Source organism: Bos indicus, chromosome 14, assembly GCF_029378745.1.
Source record: "Bos indicus isolate NIAB-ARS_2022 breed Sahiwal x Tharparkar chromosome 14, NIAB-ARS_B.indTharparkar_mat_pri_1.0, whole genome shotgun sequence".
Taxonomy (NCBI): Eukaryota; Metazoa; Chordata; class Mammalia; order Artiodactyla; family Bovidae; genus Bos; species Bos indicus.
The window spans coordinates 62,141,068-62,164,852 of record NC_091773.1 but is presented as its reverse complement, the minus strand read 5'-3'; the positions used below and the strand labels follow the sequence as shown (position 1 = coordinate 62,164,852).

Sequence of the window (23,785 nt, the reverse complement as noted above, 5' to 3'; positions counted from 1 at the left end):
GGGCAGATAGAGGCAGCATGTGCGTGTGCTAAGTTGCTTCAGTCGTGTCTGACTAGCCGCCAGGCTCCACTGTCCATGGGATTCTCCAGGCAAGAATACTGGAGTGGGTTGCCACACCCTCCTCCAGGGGATCTTCCCAACCCAGGCATTGAACTTGCATCCCATGAACTCGTCTCCTGCATTTGCAGGTGGATTCTTTACCACTGGCACCACCTGGGAAGCCCTTATCACAGCAGCATAAACTCATAAAGAGATTGGACTTCCCTGCATCTTAAAAATAACCCACTAGCGATTGTACCTGGGTACACAGGCTTTGCAAAATGGTTCAGCAATGTCTAGCCCAGCTGAAACTTACATATATACCCTGACCCACCAATTCCATCCCACAGGCATGCTATGAATATTCACCAAGACGTGTAGGAGAATAACCCTATGGCCATAGTGCCAACAACAGCCTCAAATGAAAAAATGCCCAGATGTCTGTCTACAAATGTCCAAGAACATAGAAAGCATATGTAGGTTGTGGTGTATTTACACAAGAGAACGCCCTACAGCAGAAAGGAGTGAAATACAAATATCAGGCAACAATGAAACTCACAACCCTTGTTGACTGGGAGAAGTGAGACACCAAAGAGTAGATGGGTTTTTGTATATTTCCATTTATACAAAACCAGGCAAAATGAGTTCTGGCTGCTTGAGAGCAGGAGGGGTTGTTAAAGTCAGAAGGAGGCATGAACAGGGGGTACTCAGAAGGTTCTGTTTCTCGATGGAGGTGCTGGTGACACGTGGAGTCACCTGGTGGCAATTCACCAGTCCCGTTTGTTGGTCTCTAAGGCACAGGACGGAGAAGGCAATGGCACCCCACTCCAGTACTTTTGCCTAGAAAATCCCATGGACGAAGGAACCTGGTAGGCTGCAGTCCATGGGGTCGCTAGAGTCGGACACGACTGAGCGACTTCACTTTCATTTTTCACTTTCAAGCATTGGAGAAGGAAATGGCAACCCACTCCTGTGTTCTTGCCTGGAGAATCCCAGGGACAGGGGAGCCTGGTGGGCTGCCGTCTATGGGGTCGCACAGAGTCGGACGCGACTGAAGCGACTTAGCAAGGCACAAGACATGAGCGGTCTTGCCGCCCTGGCTCCTGCCCCCTTAGTGTTCACTCTTCTGGGTTTCTCCCTCTCCACTTCACCTACTCTTTTGGCACAAAGAGATATTTGTCTCTAAGGCAAGTTCCTGCACCAGCCTTTAAGAATATAATTTCCCCCACCTGGAAGGGTTAGGTGGGCTTGGGGAGGGGCCCACAGCCTGGCAGTGCTGCGTGGTGGCTATACCTGGAGCTCCAGGTCATCACCAGTACACCTTTGGCGTCCAGGGCTTGCCAACTGGGCAGCCATAAACAAGTGACTTGGCTGCTCTTTGCCTTAGTCTCCTCTTCTGTGAAAAAGTGACAATGTGTTAGCACCGACCTCAAAGGACTGAGCGACAGGATCTAGTGGACAAACACGTGACCAGCACCTAGACTACCGCCTGGATGTGTAGCCATCGCTGCTGCTCTGAACCCCTCGTTTTATAGAGTAGCCAATGAAAAGAGCTCCATTTTGAGTTCTTCTCTTGATGTCATACATCCTGACCAACTACAGACTCCAGTACGGGTCCATGCAGCGGAGGGGCTGGATGTAATAGAGGCTGAGAACAGAATCAGGCCACAGGCACCAGGCTGCACTTGAAGTCTAGGCCTGCCTCCAATCTGAGCTTTATACCCCCTCCTCCTCTAGTTCTTTCTCCAGAAGCAAATGGAGCCCAGCTGGACTCACCATTTCCAGTCCACAGGCTGATCCAGACCCAACTAAATTCCTTGAAGGGGTTCCAAATTAGCTGAAGCCAGGACATTGCTACATAGGTTTTTTAAAAAATATCACTTATAACCAATCAACTTCTCTCTTCTTTCTTTATTTTACACCCCCACAAGCACGCACACGCACACATGCTTTATTCACAACTGGGTTTTTAACTTTTGGCTGTCCTGGGTCTTTGTTGCTGTTTGTATGGACTTTTCTCCAGTTGCAGCAAGCGGGAACTATACTTCGATTCGGTGCCTGGGCTTCTCATTACCGTAACTTCTCTTGTTGCGGAGCGCAGGCTCTAGAGCACATGGGCTCAGTAGCTGTGGTGCTTGGGCTCGGTTGCCCCGAGGCAGGTGAGATCTTCCTGGACCAGGGATTGAATCCCCATCCCCTGCATTGACAGGCAGATTTGTAAACACTGGACCACCAGGGAAGTCCTACTATTGTTATTTTTAAATGCTTACATATTCTGTAAATGTCTGTTTTAATTTCTAAAAAGGCTCAGTTTTCATAGATAAAACCCACATGACCAAAAGCTCTTTGGAATCCCCACTTTCAGAGTGTAAAGTGGTCCTGAGGCCAAGAAGTTTGAGAGCCACTGAACGAAAGCAGGAAGATGGTACTACATTCCCTCTCTCCCTCCTCTCTTCTGTTCCCCTCCTCCTGGGCCTCCTGTCCCACAGCTTGAAGGGACCCTGGGTGTGGCCTGTCTCTAGCTTTTGCTTTGAGAGCCCTGTGCTGATCTCTTTCTGCTGGGCTTCTGCAGGGACTTGAGAAAGACTTGGGGAATCTGAATGTATCTCAGTTCCCTGGAAAGCTGAGTCAGACAGAACGTGAAGTAAGAAGAGGGCTTCACATTTCACGTTCTGGGGTTAAGAGCAACACCTGCTGGAGGCTTCCCTGGTGGCTCAGCAGTAAAGAATCCACCTGCTGTGCAGGAGACACAGGAGATGCCGGTTCGATCCCTGAGTGGGGAAGATCCCCTGGAGGAGGAAATGGCAACCCACTCCAATATTCTTGCCTGGAGAATCCCATGGAGAGAGGGGCCTGGCAGGCTGCAGTCCATAGAGTTGCAAAGAATTGGACAGAACTGAAGTGACTTAGCACACACGCACTGCTTGAGGCAGAGAGTCTACCCCCTGGACCAAGAACCTAGGCAGGAAGACTTGGGAGTCTTCAGTGGGAACGTTTTGTTCTGATTCCATCTTCTTTGGTAATGATTGAAAACAAAACTTCTTATTTCACAAAACAAGCCAACCATGCTATGGGAAGGAAAGAATTCTCCGTAAGAAACATTACTTTAGGAGACAGGAGAACACCTGTGGTTGAGGGGAGAGTGAGGACGTGATCACTCTGGAGGCTGGTGTGAAGCAGCCCCATCTCTGCAGGAGGGACACGGGGTGGGGTGGGGCCCAGAGCAGAAAAGCACGTTACTCCATTTGAACAGCAACATGTGCAGGGAATCAAGCTGTAGGTGTGTGGATAATGACAGAAGCAGGCAACCCAGAAGTCCCTGTGTTCAAATCTAATTCCTCCTTCATCTTTCAGGTGAACATAAAGAGAAATTTTCTTCTCAAGAGTTGTTAGACTTGAAGACAGAGAGAGGAGGCTGGCCACCTGGTTGGAACCCTAGTTCTGTCACTTGCTGTGTGAACTCCCCATTCCTCAGTCTCCCTATCTGTAAAATGGAGATAAATAGCCCCACAACTTGAGCACTCTTTACATGTGAAATATTATTCAAGTAAGTCTCTATTAAGAGGTAGGCAGCTATGGTGGTGGTAGGGACATGAAAATTCTCACCCCTCACCCCCAAAGTAATCAGGCCACCATCTGCAGCAGAAGCAAGTCCTTCTGTTTCCAGGAGGACATAGACATACCCTTTCTTGTTTGAATGATTCCAGTGTGGAGTTCAAGGAAGCTTTTTCATCTCTGTCTTCAAGAACAAGCCAAATTGCAGTTAACAATTTTTGTTTGGTGAATCCATGAGGCTGGAGGTGAGCAGAGGGAGAAGGAGCAATTGGAGATTTGAGAGGGTGAGAGAAAGGAGTTATAAAGTATAGTTGTCACAGAGAATCCAGAGTTCATAATATGACTCTACCTTCAAAGCTGGGCATCCCTGGTGGCTCAGTGGTAAAGAATCTGCCTGGCAATGCAGGAGACCCAGGTTTGATCCCTAGGTCATGAAGATCCCCTGGAGAAGGAAATGGCAAAGCACTCCAATATTTTTGCCTGGGAAATCCCAAGGACAGAGGAGCCTGGTGGGCTGCAGTCCATGGGGTGGCAAGAGTCAGACATGACTTAGCGACTAAACAATACCACCTTCAAGACCAGGGGTTGACATACAGGTTTGCACCCCACTGAGTCTAGCTGCATCACTTAAACTGGACAAATTGGATGGACTACCATGGCCACTTGGTACTTCCACCTCATTTTCAACCTGCATCTCCTGCCCCAGTTTTGGCACTACCAAAGTCCCACATCCCAGACAAACCAGGATAATGATCACAAAGATCCCTGTCCGCTCCTTAGATATTAATGAGGGACTTCATTCATGTATGTGCGTACTAAATCACTTCAGTCGTGTCTGACTCTTTGCAACCCCTTGGATTGTACCCCGCCAGGCTCCTCTGTCCATGGAGTTCTTCAGATAAGAATACTGGAGTAGGCTGCCATTCCCTCCTCCAGGGGACCTTCCCAATCCAGGGATCAAACCCACATCTCTTATGTCTCCTGCATGGCAGGCAGGTTCTTTACCACTAGCATCACCTAGGAAGCCCCCAAATTCTCATGACTCCTTCTCAGTAACGCCTGAATGATGATATTTGCTGGAAAAAAAAAGGAAAACACCTCATGAGATGCTCTTTCAAGATCCTGGTAACCAAAAACATCCACTGTGCTGCAACCGCTTAGACCTGAGTTCACCCTTGTTGGGTGCAGTTTTAAGAGTAACTTACCAACATCCTCCTCCTCCATATCCCTTCCCTGATTTAGCAGGAAGATATTTGTCAAAGCTCCTTGTGGAGGTGGGGAGGAAGAAAGAGGGAGATAAATGACGTGGACCAATATGGTTGGCCATAGGAGCCCTGATGAGGGAGCACTAGCCCAGTGAGGGAGCACTCCATCACTTATACAAGCCCCTCAGCTCTTCCATCCTTATCTGCCTGGGGTGCTCCAGCAGAGATTCCCTGCTGGGTAGGAAGTGGTCTGGATGACTTAGATCTTCTAAAGCTAAAGTTCTGAGGCTCCAAATGCCAGGAAAGTCTTTCTTGCTCCAGGGATAGTGTCCATGGGTGAGCCTTTGTGGGTGTTTCCAGACACTTTCCCTAGTTTGAGTCATCCCCATTGCCTGGTACCTTCAGGGCCTTCAGGATTGGTGGCTGCCCTGATGCAGCTAGCTCTGAATATAGAGGGAGGAGCTAGACTAGCGCCAGACAGCATGCACTGGCGCAAAGGTAGACCCACACGTTTGGCCTGGAGTGGTCCTCTCGGACAAGTCCAGGGAACAGCCTTGTCATGTCAGTTGTGTTCTTCAGTTACAGGTAACTGAATCTGACTGGATAACTGAAGAGAAGCAGGAATGTGTTGGAAGGACACGGAAGAGTTCAGAGACTCAAAGGAAAGCCAGAGAACCAACTTGAAAACAACAGAACAAGGCCGTAACGAAGGTGTCATGCTGTCCACGTGAATCAGCTCCAAACATCCGCAGTCTCTCTGTGAAAGATCAAACCCCCAGAGGAAAGTCGGATAGGCCAGCTTTTGTTACATGTCTGCCCCTTTACTGGGCAATATTATTGATGGTACCTAATGGCAGACTTATATGCAGAGTACATCATGAGAAACCCTGGGCTGGAAGAAGCACAAGCTGGTATCAAGATTGCTGGGAGAAATATCAATAACCTCAGATATGCAGATGACACCACCCTTATGGCAGAAAGTGAAGAGGAACTAAAAAACCTCTTGATGAAAGTGACAGAGGAGGTGAAAAAGTTGGCTTAAAGCTCAACATTCAGAAAACGAAGATCATGGCATTTGGTCCCATCACTTCATGGGAAATAGATGGGGAAACAGTGGAAACAGTGGCTGACTTTATTTTTCTGGGCTCCAAAATCACTGCAGATGGTGATTGCAGCCATGAAATTAAAAGGCGCTTACTCCTTGGAAGGAAAGTTATGACCAATCTAGGTAGCATATTCAAAAGCAGAGACATTACTTTGCCAGCAAAGGTCCGTCTAGTCAAGGCTATGGTTTTTCCAGTGGTCATGTATGGATGTGAGAGGTGGACTGTGAAGAAGGCTGAGCGCTGAAGAATGGATGCTTTTGAACTGTGGTGTTGGAGAAGACTCTTGAGAGTCCCTTGGATTGCAAGGAGATCCAACCAGTCCATTCTAAAGGAGATCAGTCCTGGGTGTTCTTTGGAAGGACTGATGCTGAAGCTGAAACTCCAATACTTTGGCCACATCATGTGAAGAGTTGACTCTTTGGAAAAGACTCTGATGCTGGGGGGGATTGGGGGCAGAAGGAGAAGGGGATGACAGAGGATGAGATGGCTGGATGGCATCACTGACTCAATGGAGATGAGTTTGGGTGAACTCCAGGAGTTGGTGATGGACAGGGAGGCCTGGCATGCTGCAATTCATAGGGTCGCAAAGAGTCAGACGCGACTGAGCGACTGAACTGAACTGAACTGAATGGCAGAGGGCAGGGGAAGAGAAGAGTTATTTTATCAGGAGAGGATGCCATGGATGATGGCTAGGAAAAGTATTTGATGTCCCTTACAGGAAGTTCAGTTCAATTCAGTCGCTCAGTCATGTCTGACTCTATGCAACCTCATGAATCGCAGCATGCCAGGCCTCCCTGTCCATCAACAACTCCCGGAGTTCACTCAAACTCATGTCCATTGAGTCAGTGATGCCATCCAGCCAACTCATCCTCTATTGTCCCCTTTTCCTCCTGCCCTCAATCCCTCCCAGCATCAGAGTCTTTTCCAATGAGTCAACTCAGGAAGACCCAGCAGCAAATCTGCTCAGAGAGATGGCCCTGGAGCCCACCTGGATTATAAAAGAAGAGGCTGGAGGTGGGCTTAGCAATTCAGGTCAAAACTGATAGCGTGGCAGACAGCATACTATCAGAAATTGTTTCACTAAAAAATTGGTGATATTCTTATCGAAGAAACTAAGAAATGACAAAAGTCTAGGAACAGAATTTTTAAAACCATCTTTAATTCCACTACTGAGATATGACCACACTTAATCCTTGAGGGTGACTTTGAACTTGATGTTTGAGCACCAGTAACCGCTGCTGCTGCTGCTAAGTCGCTTCAGTCATGTCCGACTCTGTGCAACCCCATAGACAGCCTCCTACCAGGCTCCCCCGTCCCTGGGATGCTCCAGGCAAGAACACTGGAGTGGGTTGCCATTTCCTTCTCCAATGCCTGAAAGTGAAAAGTGAAAGTGAAGTCGCTCAGCCATGTCTGACTCCTAGCAACCCCATGGACTGCAGCCTACCAGGCTCCTCCGTCCATGGGATTTCCCAAGCAAGAGTACTGGAGTGGGGTGCCATTGCCTTCTCTGAGTAACTGCTAGAGGAATATTTTTGTGCCATTGGCCTAATAAATGACTTAGCTGTCGCACCTAGTGAAAGAGACAGAGGAGACCCCTTTGGACATATAGTTCTACCAATACTGGGGACCAAGCACCCACTTACCCTCCATCCCATAGAAGGTTCCATCTGGACACCAAAGTGGCAGAAGCTTCCCCAGACATAGTCCTATATAAGGAAAGCCTCTCATTTCCATTGTACAAACGTCCAAGGAATCTTCTTGTGTTTGTGCTGCAGGGAACTGTGACTCTAGATTGTTCCTGTGGGTTTCTGCAGGTTCTAATGAATTCTACATTGCCCTTCTGACATGAATAGATCACATTTCCCTCTGATCTTTAAAGGGGTCACTACCTTTGTTAAGTCACTTGAAATGATGTCAAGAATATGCATCACGATAAAGAGTGCAGTTACTAGGAGGATGGAATCATGGGGGAATCCTAGTTAAAATAAAGCTATAACTATCTTCATAATGTGTCATGTATAATACAGATGTGTGCGTGCTTAAATTCCTGAACCTATATATTTATGAATTTAAAACTGAGAGCTTGCTTGTTTTGACCTTTGCTGACATTTGCTAAGGGATGGAATTTGTGGTGATATAAAAGTTCAAAGTCCATCCCTTGAAACCAGAGAAATCTGAACAGCTCCACAATGAACCCTCAGGAAGAGAACAGGCCACATTCCTATTAACAGAGTCTACCTTCAGAATTGGATGGAATCACTCTTGAAAGACTTCACCATTTGTCCACAGAGGAGTACTACCCCTCTTTGTTTTTCTAACTCATCCTGTGTGTCTCAGACTCCAGCCTCCCTCATTCTAATATCTTCAGGGAAATTTGCTTTCTTTGCTAAAATGCTTCATCTCTACAGAAAGGGAGTTCCTAGGTCAAGACTGGGGTCTACTGGACTTGGTCTAGCGATACACGAGGGACTTCGGCAGTGGGAATTCTTTCTTCTCATATTTCTTCTATGAGACTTTCATGAGCTCCTTTAATTCTCTCATTTCTTATCATTGTTCTTCAGGAGTCTGCTTTAGTCCTCTTCATTTTTTCAATCTATTTCTCCTCTTGAGTGATCTAGCCCAGTCAAGATCCTGAATTTTATATCTCTGACCCAGCTTTCTCTCAAGTTCCAGACCCACTTACCCACACGGTACTCCACATTTCTACCTTAAAGTTGTCACCAGCACCTCAAACTCAGCATGTCCTCCAAGCTTACTCTTTTTCCTGTGTTTCATATCTCAGTCAATGGCACCACGACTCAATCAAGATAGAAACTTACGAGTCATTACACCTCCCTCACTCTGTCCTCATTCTGTTCACTAAATGCTATTTAATTTTACTCATTTGGTGAATCAATTCTAACTTCCTATTCTGTGCCAGACATCATGCTGAGGATCTAATGGTGAGCAAAAATAATTGGTCCCTGCCCTCACAGAGCTTACACTCCAGTTGGAGAAACAAACAATGTTACGAAAGACATATGTGGACTGTTCAGCATGTCCTCTGGGGAACAGGGAAGCCCTTGAAGGAAGGACATTTAAGAGAAGAACTAAAGAATGCCTTAGGAGTTAACTAGATCAACTAGTTAGGGCGTTGAACTTCTAAGCAGACAGAACACAGTCCAGAAGGAGGTGGAATGAGAGAGACTTCAAGGAAGCCTTTGTGGCTCATGCAGAACAAGTTGCAGGAGTAATGATAACAGAAGAGACTGGAGAGGTGGGCAGAGGCCCTACTGTTCATCACCTTGTGAGGATGTTGGGCCTTCTCCTACGAGGACAGAGAAGAATCTGAAGACTTTGAGGGGAGGGTAGAGTCGAAGGGTAATAGATTTATGTATGAACATCACTCTGGCTAAAACGTGGAGAGTGGATTAGGTAGGGCCTGAGCGGATGTGGGAGGGCAGAGGAAGACAGCCCATTGGCTTCCTTCCTGCCACTCCTATGGCCATGGTCCCCAGCCCTGAATCTGTCTCCTGCCTTCCCGCAGAAGACATTGCTACTGTTCTCCCCTCATGCTCCACCTTCAGTGTGGCTTACCTTCCAACTTCTCTCAACAGAAAGGAGACCCAGTGAGTCTACACTGCACTCAAAATAAAGTTCAAATGCCCTAACTGGCCAGAAGTCCCTTTAAACCCAGCCCTTGGTCTCCCTCTCCAATGCCACCTCCAACCACCTGTCCTCAAGTACCCTATGCCTTGGTCCACTAAAAGGGAATTTGAGAGGCAGAGAGCAGTTTGAGGGGAATGGCCCAGGGGAGCAGAAGTAGCCAAGCCAAGGCTGAGGGCTGAGCCCCAGGTCCAGCATGTTGACCCAGCTGAGAACACAGGAAACTGGCCCAAGTCAGGGTCTCAGGCAACTTCAGGCAGTTGGCTCTGAGTATCAAGGACGAGCACTTGGGAAGCACTTGGGAATAGGGCATCCGGCAGCTTGGATGTAAGACCAGAGGCATAGTTGCCGGGAAGTGGTGATGAGGACAAGACTCGGAGCTTTGAGAGGTGGGAGCTTAAGAGCAGGACCCCAGTCACAGGAGAACTGAGGTCCTAGGATAGCCAAGATGCCAGCTGATAAAGAACAGGCAGGACCCAGAGATGGGAGGCTCAGAAGGTCAAGGACAAAGGCTGACTCAAGGTTAGCTTGGTAAGGAGAACCCCTGGGGAGCTCTTAATATTCTACCTATAAAGGAATAGAAGCCAGAATGAATCCTAGAGTATAAGGGGCAAGGCTAGATGTCGAGGCTGGAGCGAGAAGGACCTGAAGGAAGGAGCCAGGCAGCTCCTTCTACCCTGCACACTAAGATCTGCATTGCTGTGGCTAATCCACAGGCCACACACAAGTCAAGAGCAGGACGATTTAGCCCAATAAACCCCAAGGAACTGTGACGACTTGGGGGGCCCATGCCACTTCAAGGTGAATGAAATCAAGGTGAATGAAACCCTTATGTTAATTACGGTGGTTCTGAGAGTAGCTCTGTAACTCTAAGGAGGGCCTCTGGAGACCGTGACTGTGTACAGTTCTCATGGTAACCGAAAGACTATGACATACTTAAGAGGGTGGTGAGGTCATAGAACCCAAGCTTTAAAGTAAGTGAACCATGTGTGTGTCATTTATTTTTAAAAGAAACCTCTGAGAAGAGCTTAGAACAATTTTTTCCCCCCCGAGTGCCATTTCCCAAAGGTACTCACAGAACAATAAGGTGTGACTGTAATGGCTGCACTGAGTTGTCTTTTGGACAGTGTTAGAAGGGACATCAAGAAGGTGGACAGAGAACTAAGGCAGTTGAGATGCATCGACGAGCTCAGCGCACGATGCCTGTGCGACTTATACATGCACCCATATTGCTGCTGCGACCTGCACCCCTACCCCTACTGCCTGTGCTACTCAAAGCGATCACGGTCCTGCGGCCTGTGCGATCTCTACCCGTGTTGCCTGTGTGATGTTAAGCTTTACTGTCTTCGCCCGTCTCTCAGAAGTTTGGAGAGGAAAGCCATTAGAGCCATAGAGGATGAGAAGAGAGAGCTTGCCAAGTAAGACAACATCTTCAGGTTTTTAGAGTTGGTGCATTAGCCTCCTAGGTTGGAATAAGGGAGGAGAGGGTGACAATCGATACTTGAACAAAGATGAACCGGGTTCAAGATAATGACTCTGGTGACACAGAAAAGATTTAAGAAAAGAAGAGTAAAAGGGTCCATAATGGGAACTGTAAGATTCTCAAAAGACAGTGTAATGATGTCGGTTGGCAAGGTTGTTTTCAGCTTATGGCAGGAGCACCAACGTGATAAATAATGTGGCTTCAATGAGGGAAAGAAACAGGGGGTGTCATTAAAAAGCTATTGGGAGCAGCAAACTAAACATTTTTTCTGGTTATGAGTAAAGTGATTTGAGTGTATTTCGGCTTACAGAAATGACTACGGGAGAAGTAATAATAATTGATCAAGTCAAACGTTTGCCAGAGGCTTTAAGAGCAGGGGAGCAAATTGAACAATAGAGGCATTTATTTGGTTTTGTAGGAAATCCTTTCTCCTATTCTCCAACTCTTGATGACTTCAAATTCATCTGGTATTGGGTTTATTGTCTGCCTCCCCCTTCAACTATAGTAAAGATTGTGTAAAGAAATTACAGAACTGAAGCCACAGTGTTCAGAATACAGTTGAAAAGGTTTTAATTGAACTGGATAATTTTAAATTCACTTTACAAGTTTTTTTTGGTTTTCATCACATTTTACTTTTTGCCTGAGAAAACTTTCTTTTTCTGTCTACTTATGCCATTTAGTCTGTAACTATGATAGAAAAAAATAGTTGAAAGCACTGTCACCTGGTTAAACAAATTATGGTACATTCATACATTGGGATAATATGTAGCTGTAAAAAGAACTGATGAAGCATTTTAAGTATTGTCATACTAAGTGAAAAAAGGTACAGAAAAACTACTTAATATGCTACTATTTTTTAAAAGATGGCACAAATAGATGATCTTTTTAATTATATTTGACATAACATTGTATAAATTTAAGTTGTACAATGTTGCAAATTTCATACATTTATATATTATAATATGATTGCCATTGTAGCAATAATTAGCTATCTCCGTTGTGCTACACAGGGGCTTCCCAAGTGGCTCAGTGGTAAAGAATCCTTCTGCCAATGCAGGAAATGAGGATTCAATCCCTGGATTGGGAAGATTCCCCAGAGAAGGAAATAGCAACCCACTCTAGTACTCTTGCCTGGAAAATCCCATGGATGGAGGAGCCTGGAAAGCTGCGGTCCATGGGGTCACTGAGGGTCGGACACGACTGAGCGACTTCACTTTCACTTTCATGCATTGGAGAAGGAAATGGCAACCCACTCCAGTGTTCTTGCCTGGAGAATCCCAGGGATGGGGGAGCCTGGTGGGCTGCCGTCTATGGGGTCACACAGAGTCGGACACGACTGAAGTCTAAACAACAACAACAAACTGTGTTATATAATTATTGCTTTTTAGTGATTGGATTGATTAAGTCCTAGCCTCTTATCCAGTTTGATGATTATAATACAATGTTTCTTTTGTCTACATTTACTATACTGTGATTAGATCTCTAGGACTTACTACTCATTGCCAGTTTGTATCCTTAAACAATGTCCTTCTTATCCCAGTGGTAAGATTAATAGATTAGATGATAGATTAGACAGAGAGACACATATATTAATAGATGAATAGATAGGAAGAAAGAAAAAGGAGGGAAGAAAACAAGGAAGAAAGGGGAGAGAGGAGAGGGAGAGAGAGGAAGAAAGAAAAGAAAAAGAAAGATGACGACGGATGGATGGATGAAGACAGAAAGAGAGAGAATGAAGCCCTGACAACAAAGGACAGTGATGATTCCCTGGAAAGGGCAATAGAACAATTATTGTCTAGGTCATTGGTCACCAAAGGTCAGTAATGAACTTCCTTCAATAGTCTGAGATGGGACCATTGCCAAATAAACTCATCTATACTCAATCTGAACCAATTTTTACCCCATCAAGTATCAAGTTACATAAATTTCATGTAAGGGTCATTTTTAAAAAATATCTGGTCTAAATGAAGGGCTACTTGCGAGTAGCCTGTGTCTACTTCCCTATGCCTCTGACTATTCAAACACCCTTGCTCCAAGTCTGCTCAGTCTCTGTCTCCAGGCTGTCTTACTCTCTGGGCTCTCCAGGTGAGTTCTTCACCAGCTGGGCACCCTCCGCCTACTCCGGGAGTCTTTACTTAATGATCTGCAGTAGACACGATTTCAAGCTTAAATCTAAGCAGTGTGGTTTATTTATACAAGAGGTAACGCTTGCTATGGTTTGTGATACTTTCCCTGATGATGTCTGGATTTTTCGCTAATTTTTTTCTGTTGCCTGAAGCAGTACATGAAGCTGCTGAGGTCTTCTGGGATCTCTGAACTGATAATCCTGAGTTCATTTCAGAAATGACCTCAGGTCTGCCCTCTTCCCAGCTACTTTTCTTCCTATTCAGACCACCTTGGGAAACTCCTATGCTCTAACAGCTTGACATTTCACTGTCCTGAAAAGCTTAGAGTTACCTGCAAACCTAAATATTCAATTTCTGAATATGAATGAAAATGTTAAAGCCTGGTCCAGCTCTAGTCCCAGAGGACTCCCATTATCATTTTTTTCAGTGAAATGCCTCCTTTCTTATCTCTCAGCTCCCAACCCATGACTGAATGGATTGAGAAATATCATGTTGATTCGATTTAAAACAATCTTTGGTGTGAAACCTTCCCAAGGCTTTTAGAATTTAGAAAACATATGCACGTGACCTTTTACCCCTTAAAGCAAAAGCCAGCAGTTTGATTAGGTATGACATGTCCTCTTAGATGCCAGGACATGTTATCCAGAAGCTTCTTTGCCCAATGGAGAAGATTCCTTGGTCTATAGTTGCCATGGCCCCACTGGAATTGTTTTTCTGTGTGAGAGTCTATGTGCTCTGTCTCTGGGTGTTCCGTTAATAATGGGCAAGAAGTTTTGGCAGACCATGTAATTTCCCCTAAAAGTCATTTGAGCCTTCCTGAGTGTGTATTTAATTGGTGTGTATTTGATTGTGTGTGTGTGTATTTTTAGTCTGGGTACAGAAGGCCCAAATTCTTTCCATTGTTTACTGAGCAGCTACTTCTAAAGACACCTTGACAGTATCTTCAATAGTGGAGACCCAAGTAAGTACTTCCATTTCATTAGCTTCTTTGAAATTCTTTTCTTCTCCCCAGATTACTTTCGTACTCTAACCACTAGCCTTTTCCCTGACTCTTCCTTCCTTCCTCTCTTGAACTGAGAGAGACTGAAGTTACTGAGTTTGATTTCTCTTGTAGGAAACCATGTGACCAGCCTGATGTAAGTTTGCACTCGATTCACCCCTGCATTTCATGGGCTTCCTGTCCTCTGTACACAAATGGTAGAAACAAAGCCAGCCCCTCCTCAATCCTGCCCTTAGAAGTGAAGTTGCTCAGTCGTGTGCGACTCTTTGCAATCCCATGGACTGTAGTTTACCAGGCTCCTCCTTCCATGGAATTTTCCAGGCAAGAGTACTGAAATGGAGTGCCATTTCCTTCTCCAGGGGGGTCTTCCCAACCTGGGAATCGAACCCAGGTCTTCCACATTCCAGGCAGACGCTTTACCCTCTGGGTAAGAGCCATCCTGCCCTTAGGGTTCATTATCTAACTATAGCTCATATTGGAGTGGCTCCAACACTTGGGTCTAGTGTTGCGTGGGCAAATGAACCTTGATTTGCAGCTGCGCTTAGGAATGCCCTAGGTTCAATGCTGGGCCCTTTGCAGGTACCTGGAAATTCATCCTGAGACTGCTTCCGTCCAGTCATCCAAGTATCCTTGGTTGACCTGCAGCTCAAGAAGTTCCCTTAAAAAAACCCCCACCTCAGAGGCATCATCTTCTGAGAACTTTGAAACCAGCCTTCTCATTTCCTTTTACCCCTCACACTCTGAGTATGAAGTTCCCCCTGCATCACCCTCATTGGGGGAGGCTGATGACTGTCAGCCCCCAGAGTGCATTCTTTGTGGTTTAGCAGTGCCTCCCTGGGTTTTAAGCCCTCAGGCAAATCATTCCACTCCCCTCAACCCACCTCATTCTTTGACCCAAAGATCAGGGCATAGTCACACTGTGGGAAGCCAGCAGAGAGGAACCCAGGAACTCTGCGGCTTTACCTTACGGCTGGTGGCAGGTTGACTCTCCCACAGAGAGGACAGCTCGCTGTTTCCCTCTGTGACCTTGCAGAGCTGGAAGCAAGCTGGGCCCCTCGTCCCCTCTCACTGCAATCTCTTTGTACCCATAGGTCTCAGGGCCCAGGCACCCAGGGCAGCAGGAGTTGGAGTTGCTGCCCCTGCAGGCCAAATGCATGTCCATTATTTAGCCTTAGTGTTTAATGACACAGGACTTGGGGCTTGGCCACTTAAAGCCTCATATTTCGGGGAAGTCTGTGTAAGGCGGAGCCTGATAAAGAGACTTACCTTTATCTAGTGAAAACCAAGTGCCTAGCACATCATCTTCATTTAATCCTTGCAACATCTTGGCCAATTTAGAGATTATGAAACAGAGTCAGGGCAACGTTCTTGATCCTCAGGATATGGGAGAGCCGGGACTTGAGACCAGGTTTGCCTGAGTTCTGGAATCGATGTGCTTAAATTGCCTGGTCAGCAGTGGTCAGAGTGATCTGCTGTCTGAACCCAGCAGCCAGCATCACCTGGAACTTGTTAGAAATGCAAATTCTTGGTTCCCTCCTCAGACCAGCTGAATCAGAAACTCCGGGGGTGGGGCCCAGGCACCTGTGTTTGAACAGTGCCACAGGTGTTCAGATGCACCTGTGTGGTGCCACCCTGCTCCTGCTGAGAGTCATACTTCTCCAGTATCATCCAAAATCAGGAGAGAGACAAGGCAAGGAACAGGAAGAGGGAAAAGAAGGAAGAGGGAAAGATGTGTTGGAAAGGAACAAGCAAGCTCAACAGGTTACTCGCAGGGGTCTAAGGAGAAAAAGTAACTAGAGGAAGGACAGCCATCCTGTGGTTCAGTGTAGAGACTGGCGTTCTCGTCATCCTCTTCACCTTATTCATCACTTGGCAGAAAACCGATTCATCTCTTTGTGAAGATGGCTGGCGGTATCACTCCCCTTTGCTCTGGGCAGAATCACATTCAGGAGCGTGGTCATACCTTCAGGTGAAATCCAGTTTCAGTCGGGAGGGGAGGTGTCACCCCAGAGTGGCAGGCAAACAGCGCTGCCCACTCGCTCTTCCCCAATTTTCCTAAGAGGCTTCTGCCATCCACTGAAGAGGCTGACTTGCCTCTGTTGACCATGACTAACCTCTGTCCTCATGATCACAGTAAAGCAGAACATCTCTCAGAACCTCACAGACCCAGGGAAAATCTTATGTAGGGTGATGGTACATTGCCAGGCAGGAGTCAGGTTGCAAGTTCGGAGCTCAATCTAATGGGTAAAATGAGGCTTCTGCAATTTCTCCTAAACCCACACATCCCCATAGGTTGCACCTGACCTAGGAGCAAAGGGAAGAAGAAACCTGATCCAGCCAAGACTTCTGGGGCAATTTCCTGAAGATCCATATTTGTGAGACCCCCGTGCATCTGCTGCAGTTGAGAGGGGGCCAGAGTGACCCCCTCTGGAATAGGAAGGAATAGTGGAAGAGGGGGAAATCTAAGGAAAACCCAAAACAAACATGAATTCATACCCCAAGATTCAGATTGTTGAGAGGAGGAGATGGATCTGGAAGCCGGCCTTGGCTTGTAGATTGGACTCCCAGATCCATCTCCTGTAGAAGACAAAGAGGGCTTTTGTGGTCTGTTAAAAAAGAAAATCAGCCCTGGGATTTCTTTGGAAGGAATGATGCTAAAGCTAAAACTCCAGTACTTTGGCCACCTCATGCGAAGAGTTGACTCATTGGAAAAGACTGGGAGGGATTGGGGGCAGGAGGAGAAGGGGACGACAGAGGATGAGATGGCTGGATGGCATCATTGACTGGATGTGAGTCTGAGTGAACTCCGGGAGTTGGTGATGGATAGGGAGGCCTGGCGTGCTGCGATTCATGGGGTCGCAAAGCGTCTGATACGACTGAGTGACTGAACTGAACTGAAAAAAGAAAAAATAGTCCATCTCTTTGTTTATCTGGACTTTGGGTTTTCTGGGCTTACCAGGTGGCACTAGTGATAAAGAACCTGTCTACCAATTTAGGAGACATGAGATTCAGGTTTGATCCCTGGGTTAGGAAGATCCACTGGAGAAGGGAACGGCTACCCACTCCAGTGTTATTGCCTGGAGAATGCCATGGACAGAGGAGCCAGGCCGGCTACAGTCCACGGGGTCACAGAGTCGGCCATGACTAAAGCGACTGAGCACAGCACATTTTGAGTTTTCTACAGTGAGCTTGTAATAACTTATGTAACAAAAAGCAGTAAGTGTATAAACTATTCAGTATAAAAAGTCAGAATAAAAAATATATCTGAGATTAATCACCCAATCAGAGTCCAGACTCCTCAAACCAGAAGAGGTTCTAGAAAGCACACATGCCAAGACCTCCCTTTGGAGGCCAAAGATGCAAGATTTGCCAGGAGTGGCTCTTAGAATACAGATTTTTTTTAATGGTAAGGGAGTAAAAAGAAGAGCATTTCAGAGCATTAGGTTATCTTTGGAAGGCTCAGGCAATTAGAAAGAAATTGGTCCCTGAGGAGACCCAGAGCAGGCAGGGCTGATGCCAGGCCTCCAAGACTGAGTGTCTGGGTCCTCATGCTGAGAGCTCAGTCTAAGTGATGGTTAAAATCATGACTTTGGCATTAAACAGGCCTGGATTTGAATCCTGGCTCTGCACTCACCACCTTCAGCATCTCCCCATCTACAAAACAGGGACAATTCCACCTGCGTGACAGGGTTCTCATGCAGGTCAAATGAAACAATGCCTCCAATGGCTTAGTACTTTCCATGGCACGCTGTGGGACTCACACACAAGACAAAAGCCTAACATGCTAACCATGCTCCGAGCACCAGTATAGATCCTTTTCATTCAGTAACTAATTTGTCTCATGAAATCCCTAGAAATAGGTTACTGGTATTGTCCCAGTTTTACAGATGAGGAAACTGAGGCAGAGAGGTTAAGAAGCCTGCCCAGGGTTCCATAACTAATAAGACAAGGAGTTGAGATTTAAATGCAAGAGAAAGTGCTGATCATTTTGTAATGGAAAAAAGTATCAAATCACTATGCTGTGCACCAGGAATGTTGTAGGTCAATTATACTTTAGAAAAACCCAACCAACAAACCAACCACACAGACAGAAAAAGAGATCAGATTTGTGGCTACTAGAGGGGTGAGGAAGGGGGAGGATTGGATAAAGATGGTCGAAAGGTACAAACTTCCAGTTATAAGGTAAATAAGTACTGCTGCTGCTGCTGCTGCTAAGTCGCTTCAGTCGTGTCCGACTCTGTGCGACCCCAGAGACGGCAGCCCACCAGGCTCCCCCATCCCTGGGATTCTCCAAGCAAGAACACTGTAGAATTGCCGTTTCCTTCTCCAATGCATGCAAGTGAAAAGTGAAAGTGAAGTCGCTCAGTCACGTCCAACTCCTGGCAGCCCCATGGACTGCAGCCTACCAGGCTCCTCCGTCCACGGGATTTTCCAGGCAAGAGTACTGGAGTGGGGTGCCGTTGCCTTCTCCAAAATAAGTACTGCTGCTGCTGCTAAATCACTTCAGTCGTGTTCGACTCTGTGCGACCCCATAGATGGCAGCCCACCAGGCTCTGCCGTCCCTGGGATTCCCCAGGCAAGAACACTGGAGTGGGTTGCCATTTCCTTCTCCAATGTATGAAAGTGAAGTCGCTCAGTCGTGTCTGACTCTTACTAGGTATGTAATATACAATATGATTAACAGTGCTGTAGGTTGTATATGAAAGTTAAGAGACTAAATCCTAGGTGTTCTCATCACAAGGAAAAAGATCTTTCTGTTTAATTTGGTATCTATATGAAGTGATAGATAATCACTAAACTTACTGAGATAATAATTTCACGATGTATGTTAAGTCAAATCATTATGCTGTACACCTTAAATTTACAATGCTGTATGTCAATTATCTCTCAATAAAACTGGAAAGAAAAAGAAAAAAATTTTAAAAATAAACAGTAAAAATAAAAAACTTCCAGAGAGATCTGGAAGACCAAACACTCACCAATAGTTAACAGGGGTTTACCTGGGAGTGGAGGGTGTGGTTCCCATGGGCCGACTCTCATTTTTCACTTCACACCCTTCTGTAAAGTTTGACTCCCCACAGTGACTAGTATTTACTTCTGCTGGTTTGGTGTTTTTTTTTTTCAATAGAGGTTAAAATGTTGCTTGTCAAGTTGTGTCTGAGTCCATCTGAGCTTCTCCCTCCTACCCTTTCCTTTTCCTAAACTCCAGACTGAGAAGAACAACAAATAGAATTCTGGCCTCCTCTTGCTGTAGCAGTAACATTTTAGGATCGGTGAACGTGTGCGGCTTTGAACCGGATCAAGTCAAGGTTAGAGTGAAGGACGGAAAGGTGTGTGTGTCGGCCGAGCGCGAGAACAGATACGACTGCCTCGGGTCGAAAAAATACAGCTACATGAACATCTGCAAAGAGTTCAGCTTGCCCCCGTGCGTGGACGAGAAGGACGTGACCTACTCCTACGGGCTCGGCAGTTGCGTCAAGATCGAGTCTCCCTGCTACCCCTGCACGTCTCCCTGTAACCCCTGTAACCCCTGTAACCCCTGCAGCCCCTGTAGCCCCTGTAACCCCTGTAACCCCTGCAGCCCCTGTAGCCCCTGCAGCCCCTGTAACCCCTGTGACCCCTGTAACCCCTGCTATCCTTGTGGGAGCCGGTTTTCCTGTAGGAAGATGATCTTGTAAAGTGTAGGAACCTAGGACTTAGTAGAAGTCATGTATCCAGCCAGGCAGCTCTTCCAGTGTTTCTCTCCCCCTTCCCATGGCCCGTGTTATTCAAGGACATAGGAAACTGAATACATAACTGCAACCCACTGGCATGTGCAAGTCTTTTGGTTCAACCCCCGCCCCGAGCCCTACCTGGTTAGTGGGCACTGGAAGGATGAGGGGTGGGCAGGGAAGGTGAATGGTGAAGTCTGCCCTCCTGGGTGCTACTTCACACCCCACTAATGCCAAAGCCCGGGAAAAGATATTTTGTGGGTGGGCATCCTCACATGTTGCTTTTCCAAATGAGTCAGTGACATGACCTAGTCCAGAAATTAAACAGTCAAAGCAGAAAACGAGACTAGTTAGGGTTGAAGACAAGCACTTTTTCAAAGCTGCTATGGTAGGGAGCATTGGAGAGAAAGTGACTCTCCAAGGGACACATGGTTGGGTTTTGACTGGGGGTAACGAACAGAGTACAAATGTATGGGGGGAGCAAGCCCACTGACAAAGGGTAGGGTGGCCATACAGCTGCTGTTTCTCAACATTCCTGTGATTTGGGGGAAGGGCCAGCTGTGGCTCAGGGTGGTTTGCAAACTTCTCAGGATTTATTTCAACTATGCTTTCCTCAGTCCCTAAAACTACTTCAAGGCACAAAAGTTCAGTCCAGCGTTCATGAGTGGAAAGTACAGCTTTCACAAAGTGATAGCATAGTTCACCTGAACTTGGATCCTCACGGACATGGCCCATGAGTCACTAAACCACCAAGACAGAAATAAGTGTAAAGAAGAGGGAGATGATGGGGCGGGATCAGAATGAGGACGTGGGCTGATTTCACGTCTGACTTTTACAAGGAATGTAAAGCCTACACGTTTGCAGAGTAAGTCTCTTTACTAGTCTCAGCTGCACTTGGGTTAAAGCCTTGGCTGCACATGGGAATCACTTGGGAAACTTTAAAAACATGGATGCCAAACCATAAAGAGAAAAAAGACAAACCACACACACACAATGCACACAAGAAAAAAAATTTTTAATGTTTTTAAAAAGGAAAAAAAAATACATTGAGATTTTTTAAAGTCTTCCCAGGTAAGACTTTGAATCACACAGGTAATGCTGAGAAACCCTGGATGGGATCTTAAAGCTCTCCCATCCCTGTTTCTTTAAAAGTTTCCTTCAAGTTTAAAGAATATTGACGGTGATAGAAAACATAGTTTGCTTTTAGTTGAGGGAAATAATGGCCCACTAATACAGGTGGTAGATATAAAATATTGAACATTTCAAAAATTTATTACCTAGCAACTAGGTATAAATGAATGTTTGTATGTACCAAATGGTAGAGTTACCTTTATAAGTGTCTTGCCACACTTTGATTACATGTTCATAAATATTCTAGTTTCTAAGTAACACATTTTTAAAATAGATTTTGAAAAAATTTCATGCTGTTGGGTCAATGGAATCCAGCTGGGGTCTTGAATAAGTGGGAATCCCTGTCCTCTGGAAGGTGCCATTCCAGGGTATGCCTGGTGACAGTTCATGCTTGTATTCACCTACCCACCTGCTCACCCTCTTGTTGGTCCAGATTCATTCATTTACTAACCTGCCAAGCCAGACTTATCCATTTAAATACCAGATGCTGTGTTCTATACCCTCTTCACCAATGCCTCAAATTCAAGAAGGTGCTTGGAGAGATTGGGAGAGGAGGGAGTTCTGAAGAAACTGAATTTACAAGGACTAGGAGAGGCCGGAGGGGCATGCTGGATGCACCTTGGGCATTTCTGAAAAATGCATTGATGATATCACTGCCTCACAGGATCCCTCAGGGAAGCCAGAGGCCACCCCTCAGCTGGAAGCCTGGCCTGTGGTGGTGGGTTAGTTGCCTGAATCTGCTCATCATCCTCACAGGGAAAACTGACATAAAGGCAAGGGTTTCTCTATTGAGTACCTGTAATGATAGTGCCAGGAGCGGTTGTCAACGAGAAGTACCTTTCTAGGAGCTTTGTTCAGTCAAGGCAAGACTAACACCATGATTTAATTGTCAAGGGCTTTAGGTGTGCTTCAGACAAGTCAGTAACAGCAAGGGTCCTGGAGCCAGGATGCCAGACAGGGCATTTGAAAGCCAGCATTCACTGTTCTATAGACAACTGGTCCCACCACTTAGAATTCCTTCCAGCAGGTCATCTTTCTCTCTGCAGTATAGAGAGTGCCCCAGGGATGTGGGCATAACCCTGTGTGGCTGGACTAACTTCTGCTCTTGGTGGAATAGGGACCACCAAGCATCAGAACATCTGAAAGTTCAATCTGGAAGGTTCAGGGTGGGAGGGTGCAGAAATACTCCTTTTCTTCTTCTAAAACTTCAGTTTTCACTGAATTTTCATATACTAAGAAAAATGTTCAAAAAAAAAAAAACAACAACAACAACCAGAGAAGAGTTTTACTTTGTGATTTTTTTAAAAATAAAACAATCAAAAAAAAATAAAACAATCATTTTTCTAACATTCATGAATTTGCAGGTCAGAAATTTAGGAAGGGCGTGGTGGGATGCCTTGTCTTTGCTCCATTTGGGAAAACTCAGGTGACTGGAGTCTTCTAGAGGCTTCTTCATTCACCGTCTGGCACCAGGCTGGGATGATTCCAGGGCTGGGCTGGGATTTCAGATGAAAAATCTTACAATGGTATACAAAGTGTCACAGTTTATTATACACATAAATAACAGCTTTTATTGAAAATAATATGACAACATGAATGATGATATTCGGCATCAAAAATGTTTCCACAAATGGAAATGTAAATTGATACAGCCACTATGGAAGATGGTATGGAGATTCCTTAAAAAACTAGGAATAAAACCACCATATGACCCAGCAATCCCACTCCTAGGTATACCCTGAGGAAACCAAAATCTAAAAAGACACATGTATCCCATTGTTCACTGCAGCACTATTTACAACAGCTGGAACATGGAAGCAACCTAGATGTCCATTGACAGATGAAAGGATAAAGTTGTGGTACATATATGCAATGGAACATTACTCAGCCATAAAAAGGAACACCTTTGAGTCAGTTCTAATGAGGTGGATGAACCTAGAACCTATTATACAGAGTGAAATAAGTCAGAAAGAGAAAGATAAATACTGTACTCTAACACATATATTGGAGAAGGCAATGGCACCCCACTCCAGTACTCTTGCCTGGAAAATCCCACAGATGGAGGAGCCTGGTAGGCTGCAGTCCATGGGGTCGCTTCACGACTGAGCGACTTCACTTTCACTTTTCACTTTCATGCATTGGAGAAGGAAATGGCAACCCACTCCAGTGTTCTTGCCTGGAGAATCCCAGGGACGGGGGAGCCTGGTGGGCTGCCATCTATGGGGTCACACAGAGTCGGACACGGCTGAAGCGACTTAGCAGCAGCAGCAGCAGCAATGCATATATACAAAATCTAGAAAAAATGGTACTTAAGAATTTATTTACAGGGCAGCAATGGAGAAACAGACATAGAGAACAGACTTACGGACATGGGGAGAGGGGAGGGGAGGAGTGGGTGAGATGTATGGAAAGAGTAACATGGAAACTTATATTACCATATGTAAAGTAGATAGCCAATGGGAATTTGCTGTATGGCTCAGGAAACTCAAACAGGGGCTCTGTGTCAACCTAGAGGGGTGAGATGTGGTGAGAGAGGGGGAAGGAGGTTCAAAAGGCAGGGGATATATGTATACCTATGGCTGATTCATGTTGAGGCTTGACAGAAAACAACAAAATTCTGTAAAGCAATTATCCTTCAATAAAATAAAATAAAAATGTTTCCACTAATGGAACATTTGAAATTAACACTGCATTAGAGGGGATGGAAAAGGAAATGGCAACCCACTTCAGTATTCTTGCCTGGGAAATCCCAGAGAGGAACCTAGTGGGCTGCACTCCATGGAG

General features: G+C 45.9%; 1 protein-coding gene and 1 long non-coding RNA gene across 3 annotated transcripts; one reads left to right on the top strand and one right to left on the bottom strand.

Moving 5' to 3' along the window:
* Positions 1-1,695: 1,695 nt before the first annotated feature.
* LOC139186955 (uncharacterized) lies at positions 1,696-15,659 on the bottom strand. Of its 2 annotated transcripts, none has more exons than XR_011570647.1 (3): positions 15,426-15,659; positions 3,723-3,833; positions 1,696-2,236 (listed from the first exon to the last, which is right to left on the bottom strand). It is a non-coding gene; the product is annotated as an uncharacterized lncRNA (long non-coding RNA). The 2 variants fall into 2 exon arrangements; XR_011570646.1 differs by lacking the exon at positions 1,696-2,236 and adding an exon at positions 2,246-3,107.
* Positions 10,516-19,960, top strand: ODF1 (outer dense fiber of sperm tails 1). Its single transcript, XM_019973503.2, has 2 exons — positions 10,516-10,968; positions 19,369-19,960. Exons 1-2 carry the CDS (start codon positions 10,649-10,651, stop codon positions 19,835-19,837), a joined length of 789 nt encoding a protein of 262 aa, XP_019829062.1. The 5' UTR covers positions 10,516-10,648; the 3' UTR covers positions 19,838-19,960.
* Positions 19,961-23,785: the final 3,825 nt, after the last annotated feature.

Bases quoted from the DNA above. Each gene is read 5' to 3' on its own strand.
- ODF1 (XM_019973503.2), top strand. From the start codon at position 10,649: ATGGCTGCACTGAGTTGTCTTTTGGACAGTGTTAGAAGGGACATCAAG. The intron at 10,969-19,368 runs GTAAGACAACAT...CCTAAACTCCAG, and splicing joins GAGAAGAGAGAGCTTGCCAA to ACTGAGAAGAACAACAAATA.